This window comes from Melanerpes formicivorus, unplaced genomic scaffold (genome assembly GCF_026170545.1).
Source record: "Melanerpes formicivorus ecotype bairdi unplaced genomic scaffold, bMelFor1.0.p_v2 SCAF_87, whole genome shotgun sequence".
In the NCBI taxonomy this organism is placed as follows: Eukaryota; Metazoa; Chordata; class Aves; order Piciformes; family Picidae; genus Melanerpes; species Melanerpes formicivorus.
Genome location: NW_027142439.1, coordinates 1 through 12384, shown reverse-complemented (window position 1 = coordinate 12384; position 12384 = coordinate 1). Strand labels below are relative to the sequence as shown.

The 12384-nt window shown below is 46.4% G+C and overlaps 1 protein-coding gene across 1 annotated transcript in view; it reads left to right on the top strand.

The window, feature by feature from the left end:
• FOXO1 (forkhead box O1) overlaps window positions 1–11373 on the top strand; it is a 74961-nt gene extending 63588 nt beyond the window's left edge. Inside the window, exons 2-3 of the mRNA XM_068165258.1 lie at window positions 5539–6895; window positions 7335–11373. Of these exons, the coding sequence (XP_068021359.1) occupies window positions 5539–6882 (1344 nt within the window). The 3' untranslated portion in view covers window positions 6883–6895; window positions 7335–11373. The remainder of the gene's footprint in view (window positions 1–5538; window positions 6896–7334) is intronic.
• Window positions 11374–12384: the final 1011 nt, after the last annotated feature.

The following is a 12384-nucleotide window of genomic DNA, read 5'->3' as shown; positions in this document are numbered from 1 at the left end:
TCCACACGGCTGTTATGGGAAGGTGTGTCAAAGGAGTTTACCTAGAACGAGGGAGATGGTGTCTGGGGATAGCAACTGGGGATTACTCAAAAATATGTCAGTAGAGTTGCCAGTTCTGAGATGCAAGTGTGCATAGCCAAGCCCCTGAAACATGAGTCTCTGGAGCTGTGCATGTGTTTCATACATACTCTCTTCTGGAGGAGAAAGCTCCAGTGGTTGTAAAATCCTGTCCAGTCCCTGGTGCCACAGGTGGCATTAAGATGCAACCTGGAGGATGGCCAAATCTCTTTGGTGTCCAAAGTTTTTCAGTCTGATGCAGCTATAAGAAGGAAGCACAGAAGAATATAAATCTGTGAAATCAGCTGCAGGATGGGCAGGACTTAAATGAATGCCACTGGTGTGTGGACACAGAAGACACCCTTCTGTGCAGGAGAGGTGCATAGCCATGGAGTGCTAACATTCATGAATGGAAGAAGGGATGCTTTGCTGCCATCTGATCAAATGAAACAGTCTATGGAAGTATCCCTAGGTTTGAAGATGGTCTTTTGTTGGTGGTGATCTGGGAAAGACACTAGCTGTGCCCCCAGCCATAAGGAAAAGCAGAAAGAAACAGTGCAAGGGCCCTTTCTAGTCAGATTGAAGTGTTTCTGCACTTCTTTCAGGGGACACTTCTTAGCCCTGTAACAGTGCAGGACGAAAATCCAGTCAAACAAAAGCACCCCCTCAAGAACAAAGGACCCAAAAAAGCATGACCTGTTTGGGAGGAAATCCTGCCCTTCCAGCTTCATGCAGCTGCAGGTGGCAAACTGCCAGCATCTTCTAAATACAACTGTTTGACCTGAAGCAAAGGGACATGCTTCTTGTCCATGCTCTTGTCCGGCAACAGGGAAGGTTTCTGAGCTGTAATCAAAGAATGCTGCAGTGGGGTGGCAAAGGTAGCCATTCCATCAGCATGTGAAGTCTCTGACACTGCAAGCAGCCAGATGTGCAGCTCTGTTGCACACTGTGCTGTCCTGAACCCTTTTGAGAGAGGAATGCAGCTAAGGGTGTTCATGAACAAGTGTGCTATCTGTTGACTGATTGCTTTTGAGTGTTTCACACTGGCTCTTAGGCAAACCCAGGCTCCCTATGCAGCATCTGCATCGGAGCTTCTTGTGTCTTACAGGTAGTAGGCAAGACAAACAGGATTGCCTTACACCAGGCTGTTGTACCAAAGGAAATTCTGATGCTGCTGGGGTTATCAGTGTTGTCTTTCCTCCCTAGCTTCCTGCTTCTGCTCCTGCAAATCTGACAGGATGGGAACTACAGAGGGTGCAGGCAGTGTAACTATTCCAAGCAGACCCGCCTGTTTCTCCAGGCTTGGTCTGGCTTAGCCTTGGGTAGATGCAGCATGGTGCTGTTCACCATTGCTTCACCCCTGTGGCTGCTGTTAATACTGGAGGAACCTCGCACATGTGTGCTGGTGAACTTCCTGTCCTCTCTGTACTTTCCAAGGAGTTGTTTTATTACTTCTTCTTAGGCTAATGCATGCCACTGGGGCTCCATGAGGAGGGTAAGTGGAATATCTGGACCTGCTATAGAGTCACCATGTTTCTGTTGCAGCAGTCTCCAACTCTCAGTTGAAATGAATGAGAAGCCTCCTCCCTTCTCTTCTGCTCTCTTTAATTTGTAATTATCTTTTTTCACTTGTGATTGTCTTAGGGAATCACAGCAGAACCAGTCTTGAGTGTTTATTCCTTGAAAGTCGATCTCCAGCCTCCAAATCCATTTCAGACACACTCAGACATTCTGCCCCATCTGTGTTTGCAGCCATTTCAGCTAGTGGCAGTGCAAGCTGACTAGCAACATGTGCAGACTGTCTGCTGGAATGAGGTGTGGGAAGCAAGGCACTGCTGAGACACCTTCTGAGTGAAAATGGATGCACAGTCATTAGGCTGTTAATTTTAATAGAGATGCTTGACCTGTGTACTGTGGAAGCAGTCCTGCTGTTATGGCCTCCCACGTTGTTACGTCTGCCTCCAGAGGCCAGCTCCTTTTGCCTTTGTTGCTAGTTACTAATGAATCTGTATTCAGAGGTGCCGTGGTGTGCTTTATTGCAGTGTGTCCTGGGTTGGAAGAGGGGTTAATAGCATCTCTCACCCATTTAGTGCCTGACCCACCCCTAACCCTTGGCACAGCACCATCAGCATGTGCACCTTGATGGCAAATCACTGGTTTTTCTACAGTGCATGCACTGTTGCCCGAGTTCCTTAGGCGGCTGTCGCAGCACTGTGGCTGAATCGGTGCTGCCTGTGCCCGAACGTGAGTGTGTGCAGCTGGGAGGAACCACGGGCACTTGTAGGTGCTTTTACCAAGTTTGGGGTTTGCAGCTCCTTGGATACTCACAGATGCAGTTAGATCCTTAGAGGGGTTTGCAAAGGGGTTAAACAGCAGCTCTGCGCTGCTCTGCTTCCCTCTCCGTTCTACACTGTAACGGCTGGGACAGAGCAGAGGCACCGGCGTGACTGTTACGGCCTTGCATCAGTAAGCACAGGCCTGCAGTGCTGTCAAGTTTAACAAAGCAATTGTGGTTTTGAGCATTTCTCTTTGGGAAAACACCAAAACAATTTACTGGAAGATAATTAAATGCCTCATCTTTAATTACAATGGAGATATGATTTTTTCCCCCCTAGCAGTTACTCCACTTAACTTGCAGGTTTCAGTCTGAATATCCCAGGTTTAAATGCAGTATTAGGTGTCAGCAGAGCTACTTGCACCCAGGGATTAAGTGGTTGAGACATGTATTTCTTTAATTACTTTACAACATGAAGCAGTTTGAGGGTTTTTTGTCACACGGAAGCGCAGCCAGCAGGACACTCTTGCAGCAGCGCAGCTCAGCCGTAGGAAATGCTGGAGATTCAGCCGAGTTGTGAATGTGTATGTTCAAAGGAATAGTGCCCTTGGACTCACCAGGGTTATTAGCTGGTATGGGCTCATCACATCATTTTTAGCAGATACTGCTTTTGCGTGTTTTGGCTTTTAAACCAACAAGTGTGTGGATAAGCAAATCCACAGTTCCCTCTCCGTGTGCTGAACGAAGTGTGGCGTGAAGTCGCTTTGCAGACCTAACGGGAGCGGAGGCTCTCTGCACTTCATGTGAAAGGCAGAAACTCGGTCCCAGGAGACAGCCCACAGGTGGGAGCAGCCCTGCTGTGGTCCTGGGGAGGTTTTGATAACATTCCAGCGCAGATGCTGTCAAGCGATCTGGCAGGCATCGCCCCTGTGCACAAACTCGCCTCAGAACGCGGCGGCTTGCTTTTCACGTCATTCAGACCAGGTTTGGGGAGACTTTGCTTCGACATCCCACTCAAAGCCACAGCTGAAGGCATCTCCCTGCGTGCTGGGGCCGGTGGTGCCGCGGAGCGCCTGGGCTGCTGACAGCTGCGCTGCCCCTCCGGCTGCCAAGATCCACCTCTGGAACTCTACTTTTTTATCAGGTCGTGTTTGCATCTGGCAGAGGTTTGCAGACACAACATCATTAACAGCAGTGCATATTTTCACAAGATTTACCTCTTCAACACTTTTTCCAAGTTAGTAAATCATAGCTTCTTTAATGTCCTGCTGGCTGTGTGAAAAACAGGAATTTATGTAACAAGCTCTGGGCCACAAACCTTTTCCTGTTAGGAAAATTCTCTCTCTTTTTTTTTCTTCATTGCTGGCAGCGTCGGGAGACAGCTCTGTTACTCAAAGAGCGACCTCAGATGTCCTCAGCACAATAATACCAGATTATAACATTTTTGATGACTAAGGACTAGCAGTGATTGCTTCAATATTTAACACTTTTGTTTCAGAGGGGAGGGAAGGGAGCCCCAGCCTGCTGTTTTCCCTGCCTGATGTTTTGTGTGTTTGCTGTGCCTGTTTTGGTAGTAAACAGGCAGCCTGAGCTGGCTGGCTGTGTTTACAAAATACAGTAAAAAAAAGCCCCATGAACTGGTGCAGGAGGTTTTTTAATCAACAGACACGCAGAGCAACTTTCTTGCGACATTTCTAGGGCTGGACCGGTGTCAGATAGGGATTCAGCTGTGGCCCTTGAGAGAAAACAACACCCTGTGCCAGGCTGACCTCACAAGGCTTCCTGGTCAGCCTGTGGGGCTGTGGGCAAGTTCGAGGATGGGTTTTGGGGCTCATCCTCCCGATGTGCTAGCTACACCTGGTGTAAAACTAAAATCTCAAGGCCTTCACTAATGCCCTGTAGCGAGAGGGATGATGAGATTTTGATTGCAGGGTTACCTGCAGTGAGGAGATAGAGTCCTGTGTTAATTAATTAATATGAGAATGGCTTCCTTTCAAAATTGAATAAGGAAACACTCAAATTGTTGCTGGTGTTTGCTTAGCTGGGATAATTTGTTAAAGATGGTTCTTTGGCAGGGGGAGAGAGGTTGGAAAAGCTTCTGAGGCTAGGCATTCAGTCTGAGTCCTTGCTGTGCTGGTTGAACAATGAGCTGCCATGAGGCTGTGTTCTGCTGTCACAGAATCGTAGGATGGTGAGGGCTGGAGGTGACCTCTGGAGATAATCTGGAGTCCAACTGCCCTGCTAACATGGGTAAGCCTAGGCCAGACTGCGCAGGAATGCGTCCAGGCAGGGTTTGAAAGTCTTCAGAGAGAGACTCCACAGCCTTGCTGGGAGCTTGAGCCTGTTCTGTCTCAGTTCTGAGCCATGCCCCATGAGATGGTTGTTTTCACCTGGCATTTCTCCTTACCAGCTCAGCTGCTTTTCTGCAGTCAGCTGGAGGTATAGGCAACGGGGAAGATGTGCATCTTTGGGAAGGCAGAAGGACATGGGAGGAAAGGTAGAGTAGAGAAGGTGAAAGAAGGCATTTATGGCGATGCTGCTGTGCCAGGCAGCGCTCTGTGTTGGGAAACAGAGCGAAGGCAGCTCTCTGTTTGCTTGTGAAAATTAGAGCTTCATCCTCAGCCGGGTTCCTACATGTGTTTTCCACATAACACCAGTAATACAAACCTCACCAGTGCTCCGTGGCAGCGCTCACAGGCTGGCATGTTTGCAATTCAGGGGTGTGCAAGATGGGAACTCGTTATCAGAACAGGATCTAGCGTTCCTGAACTTGGGAAAAAACAGTGGAACCCCCAACCATATCCCTAGAGTGCAATCAGATTCAGCTCATTAGAGTGAAACTGGCAAGGTCATCTTCAGTCTTATTCTTGGACTTCTGGTATGTTTTGTCTCCTTCATGAGAAATTTGTGTTTCAGAGCAGCTCCTTTTGGTATTTCATTTGAATGTTTATAATGCCAGATGTGCTCAGGCCACATGACAGGCACAGCGGCAGGACAGCTCTTAGCAAGCTTGTTCCAGCCAGTTCTGAGTGGTGAGCTGATAGAAGATGTTTCTAGCCTGGCAGGCTTTCCCATCTCAGGGTTACCCTTCTGTTTTCAAAGAAAGTGAGGGGATGTTTGCGGGGACAAGCGGCGGTGCCCCGCGGAGGGCGCCCCGCGGAGGGCGCGTGTTCCCTGCCTGCCTTACACCCTCTCTTCTTTTTCAGAACTCGATCCGTCACAACCTGTCTCTGCACAGCAAGTTCATCAGAGTGCAGAACGAGGGAACGGGGAAGAGTTCCTGGTGGATGCTCAATCCCGAAGGAGGAAAGAGCGGCAAATCCCCCAGGAGGCGAGCGGCATCCATGGATAACAACAGCAAATTTGCCAAAAGCAGAGGCAGAGCTGCCAAGAAAAAAGCATCCCTTCAGTCTGGTCAAGAGGGAAACGGTGACAGCCCTGGGTCGCAGTTCTCGAAGTGGCCTGCAAGTCCCAGCTCTCACAGTAACGACGACTTTGATAACTGGAGCACATTTCGACCTCGAACTAGCTCTAATGCTAGCACAATTAGCGGAAGGCTTTCTCCTATTTTGCCAGAGCAAGATGATCTGGGTGACGGGGACGTGCACTCCATGGTATACCCATCGGCAGCCAGCAAAATGACTTCTACTCTACCCAGCCTCTCAGAGATGAGTAATTCTGAGAACATGGAAAATCTGTTGGATAACCTTAATCTCTTATCACCTAATACATCAATGACTGTGTCAACCCAGTCCTCATCTGCTACCCTGATGCAACAGACACCAGGTTACTCATTTGCTTCCTCGACTACAAGTATAGGTTCCCCGAATCCAGACTACAGGAAATTCACATATGCTCAAGCGAGCATGAACTCGCTGCCCCAGATTCCTATGCAGACTCTTCAAGACAGTAAATCAAGCTATGGATCGATGAACCAATATAACTGTCCCGCAGGGCTTCTGAAGGAGTTGCTGACCTCCGATTCTCCGCCGCACGGTGATATCTTGGCACCGGTAGACGCTGGTGTTTCCCAGGCCGGTGGCAGGACTCTGGGCCAAAGCGTGCTGATGGTTGCTAACTCGGTGATGCCAACTTACGGCAGCCAGCCGCCCCACAACAAAATGATGAACCCTAACGCCCGCCCTCACCAAGGACATAATCAGCCCACACCCGCGGTCAACGGTCGTGCCTTGTCACACACGGTGAACACCATGTCACACACGTCAGGTCTCAATCGCTTGTCGACGGTGAAGACTTCGTTACAAGTGCCTATGAGTCACCCAATGCAGATGAATGCTATGAACCCATATGCCCCTGTTAACAGCTGCAACGGCTACGGAAGGGTGGGAATTGTTTCCCTCCACCAGGAGAAGCTTCCTAGTGACTTAGATGACATGTTAATCGAACGGTTGGACTGCGACATGGAGTCGATCATCCGTAATGACCTTATGGATGGAGAAACGTTAGATTTTAACTTTGACAGTGTATTGCCTAACCAAAGCTTTCAGCACAGCGTAAAGACAACCACACACAGTTGGGTGTCAGGCTAGGATGTAGTAGGAGGTAAGCTGTGCTTCTTATAATAAATCTGAGGAACTGCTGAAAGGCAAAGGCGTGGTGAAATGCTCAAGGTTTGGGTGGTCATCCGTGCTGGCACGTGAAGTGCTTCTATTGCAGCCAGTCACTTGCCAGTCCTGTGCTAGGTTGAAAATCAGGTTTGCACCAGGCCTTAGCATCGCTGTGCACCAACTTCTCTCACTTCACCTGGATCACCGATGTTTTGCCGTTAAGGTTTTAACAAACCAAGCTTGCTGGTAACTAGCAGTCAATGAATATATATATATATATATATATATCTCTTTCCCATATTAAAGATATTTTAAAGCTAGTTTGAGCATATTTTAATAGATTTAAACTTTTGGCCTGAATGTTAATTTGTTCTTTTTGTTGTTTCTTTTCTTTTTTTTCTCCTTTTTTTTTTCTCTTTCCCTTCTCTTCCTAGGCTACAGTTAAATTCTCCAGACTTGTCTGACAGCAGGAACTGAGAAAAGCAGTACAGAGATGTCCTTCGCCTTGCTTTTTCGTTTCCTTGCCAGAGCTGTGCTCATGCACTAGCTTTCTTTGGGGTCTTTTTGGTGTTTTGTTTTGGTTTGGTTTTGTTCAGGGCTTTTTTTTCCCCCCCTTTTTCTTTTCTCTTCCCTTCGTCGGAGTTGGCAGCAGACAGAGTGTTTTCCTGTACAGGATGTTTGCCCCAAACTTGCAGGTTATGTGCTGCTGTAGATAAGAACTGTGCCATTGGAAATTTCATTACTCTGAAGTGCCAAATCCACTACGCCGTGTAATCACAGCAAGAGACTCCTACTTGCATCGCGTTGTGCTTTCGGTTTTGTACAGTATGACCTGTAGAAGAATTGTTTTTTAAGACTCTCTGTTTTGGTCCAAGAAAAGTTTATAAACTTTTGTAAGGATACTGTGATGATCTCATGCCCTCAGTAAGTTTAACCTCCATTGATGTTGCCTGTGTTTTGATGAATTGAGATAACTGTGGACTCGCCTCGCAGTAGTACGAACTGCAGTATTTTACTCAAAGTTGCCACACATTTCATAGGGGAACAAAGCAGCCTGTCAAATACCATCCCACTAAGCTCCCTGACTATTCAAAGCAAGCAGTAGGTTAAATGCCATTTGATAAGTTACCTGTATTCATGTAAATTTATGCAAGAATGTATCTGGATTTCATTGTTAGACTTAATGACTTTGTTGTTGGACTCGAGATAATTTTCGGAGTACTTTCCAAGCTATTTTTCTTATAATTAAAGTCTACTTTTGTTATATAGACAAAAAAAAAAACCCCAAACAAATAAATACCTGAGATCTGGCAGCACTCATAACTTCCTCATTTTGTACAGTATTTTAACAGGACTAAGGACATGTTTTTGTAAGTTTCCCTAGCACCTGGGGAGTGCTAATAAAGGAAGAACTTAATAAGGATCTTGAATACAAAACATTTCTGGCCCTTCTTATTTTGTTTTGCTTTTTTTTCCCATTGTGTGATGTATAAATATAGACAACTTTATGTTTAAAAACTATATTTAATCACTTTTATATATGCATTTTTAGAAATGTCATCTGCTTCTAACTCTCATTTTGACTTTGGCTACCACGGAGCGTTGAGTATTCCTTTTCAGATGCTTGTACAATGCTTCGCATTTGTATTTATTTGGTGGAGGTCTCATAATGTTTGTGCACTCAAGAGCAGGACCTTTTGGGGAAAACTCACCAGTTCAGTAAAATTAACCACAAAACTGTAATTTGGCTTAATTAGCACTGCCTGTATGATTTGTCAGCGCTGCTGTTGCAGTGCAGCACAAGTGCCGCTTCTGAGTGGGAGGCTGAAGCTCATGGGACACCTCGCTGCAGCACAGAACATTACCCTCTCATCTTTTAATAAGAAAGATGAAGTAAGTGGCAAAGTTACTCAAGCACAGGAACTTCAGGGTAGAGGAGAGCATGAATGAGAGAGGCCTTGTTCCTGTGGAAACACTTGTTCTTGTTGGAGCAGACACACTGAGGGCTACCTGAGCGTCTTCAGGATGGAGTCTTAGAGAAATGGTTTCTGGTAACCAGCCTCCCTGGTGCGCATGGATGTGTGGATACCAGGCCTCACCTGTCTCTTCACTGCACATCATTTGTGCTACAGAAATCCTTGGAGCCCCTTTTAATGCACTGGCAAGGATGAGCAGCTGTTGTGCTAGGACTGGCTGTAGTGAAGAAGGGAAGAAATGAACATTTTTTCACTGATTTTTTCTTTCTCTTTTGTCTATGTAGCCCATGACTGGAAAATGTTCCACCTGAAACTTGCCTTCCTTGTAGTGGTGTATGACGGAGAAAGAAACGTGATGTGCCAAGGAAGTGAAGTTTAGTAACAAGCCATGTGTTTAACGATCCTGTTAGGACTTTCCTAAGGCTCCTCAATGTATTTATCGATGTGCTAGCGTTTAGCTCCCTGTGGGGCTTAAATCACTACTAATTACAGCTGGTCCTCCTTCTTTGATATCCTATTACAGCTGTCAGCAGTTCCAGAGCCTGACGTTAAGCTGTCCTGTGATACAGGATCTCCCCCAGCATGAAACTGGTCTTTGAATTCCTGTTGAGCAAAGTGAAAGGTTCTTAGCGTGAAGCCTCAGTGAAGCTGCCTGCATCAACAGGCAAGTATCTCTAACGGCCTCTCCACCATCAGATTCACGGCCTCTGGGAAGGGATGGTAAATGCTGGCACAGAGCTAGTGGAGGGCTCACAAATGGCTTTCTGAAAATCCTTCTTTCTACCAAGTGCACAAAAATGTTTGCTCCCAAAAGGGCACTGTCATGCTCAGGCCAAGTTTCTGAGATGCACCTCTGTGTGCAAATAACAGCAGCACTCCATGCTGTACTCCATGGGGCTGCAGCCGAACATGCTACACTTGGAAGTGTTTAGGGAGAGCCTGGATGAGGCACTTGGTGCCCTGGTTTGGTTGATCAGATGGTGTTGGGTGATAGGTTGGACTCGATGATCTCAAGGGTCTCTTCCAACCTGCTTAATTTTATTCTATTTAACAATATACCTCTTGTTTATTTACTGCTACTGTATCACTTCCTGTATACAGATATTTACTTCACTTCCTTTTATGCCTATGAATAACATAAATGTAGCTGTTCCTTAATTACAGCGGTCTGTAGGAAGCCCCTTTTAATTAGTGTGAGAAATAATAGAATAGAATAAACCAGGTTGGACCTTCAAGATCATCGTGTCCAACCCATCAACCAATCCAACCCACCCAAACAACTAACCCATGGCACCAAGCACCCCATCAAGTCTCCTCCTGAACACCTCCAGGGATGGTGACTCCACCACCTCCCCAGGCAGCCCATTCCAATGGGCAATCACTCTCTCTGTGTAGAACTTCTTCCTAACATCCAGCCTAAACCTCCCCTTGCGCAGCCTGAGGTGTAGAAGGTGCAGAGAATCAGTTCTGGGCTGTGGGATCAAATGGTTATTATTCCCCTCCCCCCTGCTCCCCCTTTGGTGGTGCCTCTCTCAACGTTTTGCAGTTGTGGAATCCTGTTGGGTTTGGTGAAGGGGCATGTCGTCTGCCTTGAAAACAAACATTATGTGACCTCTAGTAATGAAATCCCTTTTCAATAAAAGTACCAAGTTTCTGGAGTAACTTAGTTTGTCAGAACTGTTGTAAATGATTGGTTTGTGAATTGTGCAGATGATCTGACCTATGCAGCCTTGGTTTTGACTTTTCTCTGGTTTGTACTGTTATTAAAAGTTTATTGTATGATAGAGCTGTTCAGATATTTTAAATCTAAAGATGTATTGTATCCATGATATAGCTATATGATATATGTTTGGGCAGCAGATGCGTTAATTGGAAAGCTCTGCTTTGAGAAACTGACAATTTGCCTCCACTTCTGAGCAGAAGTCACATTGCTTAACATTGGCCTAAGTCAACAGAGCATCCCTGAGGAGTTAAAATTGGACCAATTATTAAACAGTATAAAATTTGCACTTGTTTAAACCACTGGATGTTATGTTAGTACCTTTTTTATTATTTTGGTATTTTTTTACTGCTTTGAAATTCCTCCTTTCATGGTGAGATTGCTAGGATCCTTAACTTGTGACTGATTTTAAGTAGGAGGTGTTCTCATCATTGTTGTTGTTACTGTGGTGGTGGTGGTGGTAATTGTAACGTGAAATGCAGCACGGTTTCTGCAAGCAGAAAGCAGATTAGTTGGCATTCTGAAGCTGGCCTCATTTTGGAGGGTGTTCCACAAACCAGCAAGATGATGATGATGATGATGGTGTGTGCATGCTGATAGTTCCACTTGTGAGCGGAGCGACAGCTCCCCAGCGCCTCACTGCTCTGACTTAGTCACGTGGCAGGATTGAAGTTCCCACGTGGATACTGCCAGAAGAAGTGCCTCTGACAGACACACCAGAACAATCCCTGACAGTTCCTTGTATAAAGCCATAAATGTATATAAATTCTGTTTAAAGGGTGTTGTGTCCTTTCTTGTGTCTGGAGAGTGAGGTTTGCACCAGCATTCTGCTTGTGGTTAGGAATCCCTCTCTACTCAGACCTTGTCGCGGTCGCTTTCCTTACCACGTAATCTTTTTGGTGATAATGGTGACGGGGATCTCCTTGGGACAATCCTGATGGCATTACCAATTTTATATGGGAAAATACCTCGTGGTGCCAAGCCTTGCCTGGCAAGATGGTACCATGTTAACAAGCAAACCCTAACTGCACAGCAGCTCACAAATTCTCCATGAGGAGTTTCTCTTCTCTTGGCATTGCTTCTGGAGTTGAAAGCATAGCAGGTACAAGAGCCTAGCAGGGCTGCCTACAAGTGTGCTGAAAGTAACTTGTTTACAGGTCTTTGAGACTAAATGCAGGAGGAGTCCCTGCCTGACTCGTAGGGCTTGCAAGAGATCTTTGTGTAGAGACTGCTTGTTCCTAGAGGCTGCATCAGGCAGCGTCAGACCCTCTTGCCAGTGCTTCAACAAGCTTAGTTCACTGGAAATTACCAAAAGGAGTCCTGAAATCCTTTCAGAATGGGTATTTGTAAGTATAAGCTCTTAATAAAACTGCTCTGACATCAGATGGTAATTAGTGTATCAGATGTTGTGTAATACTGTGTTAAAGAAGACAAAACCGGGGAGGTGAACATCCATCCAACTGCAGGGAAGAATTAGGCTTGAATGATCTGTTAGACCCTAGTGCTATCCAACAGCAGCAAGGCCTGGCTCTGGAGGGACACTTTTCCCTCCGCTCCCCTTCTTAAAGCCAGGTGCTTCACAAAGCCCTCTTGGCCTTTTCTTTTTGCCTCCTGCCTTGCTCTGCCCCTCCTGAGGTCCCTACCTTTTCTTGGAGGAGGAGTTTCTTTCTTTCCTGAACATTGGGGCTGTAGAGGCCAACCTCGCACACCTCTCCTCGCTGTGTTTCAGGCTGGGGTGGCTGCAGGGCTGCTCTGAGCACAGAGGGAGCAGCAAGGGCAATTCTCCTT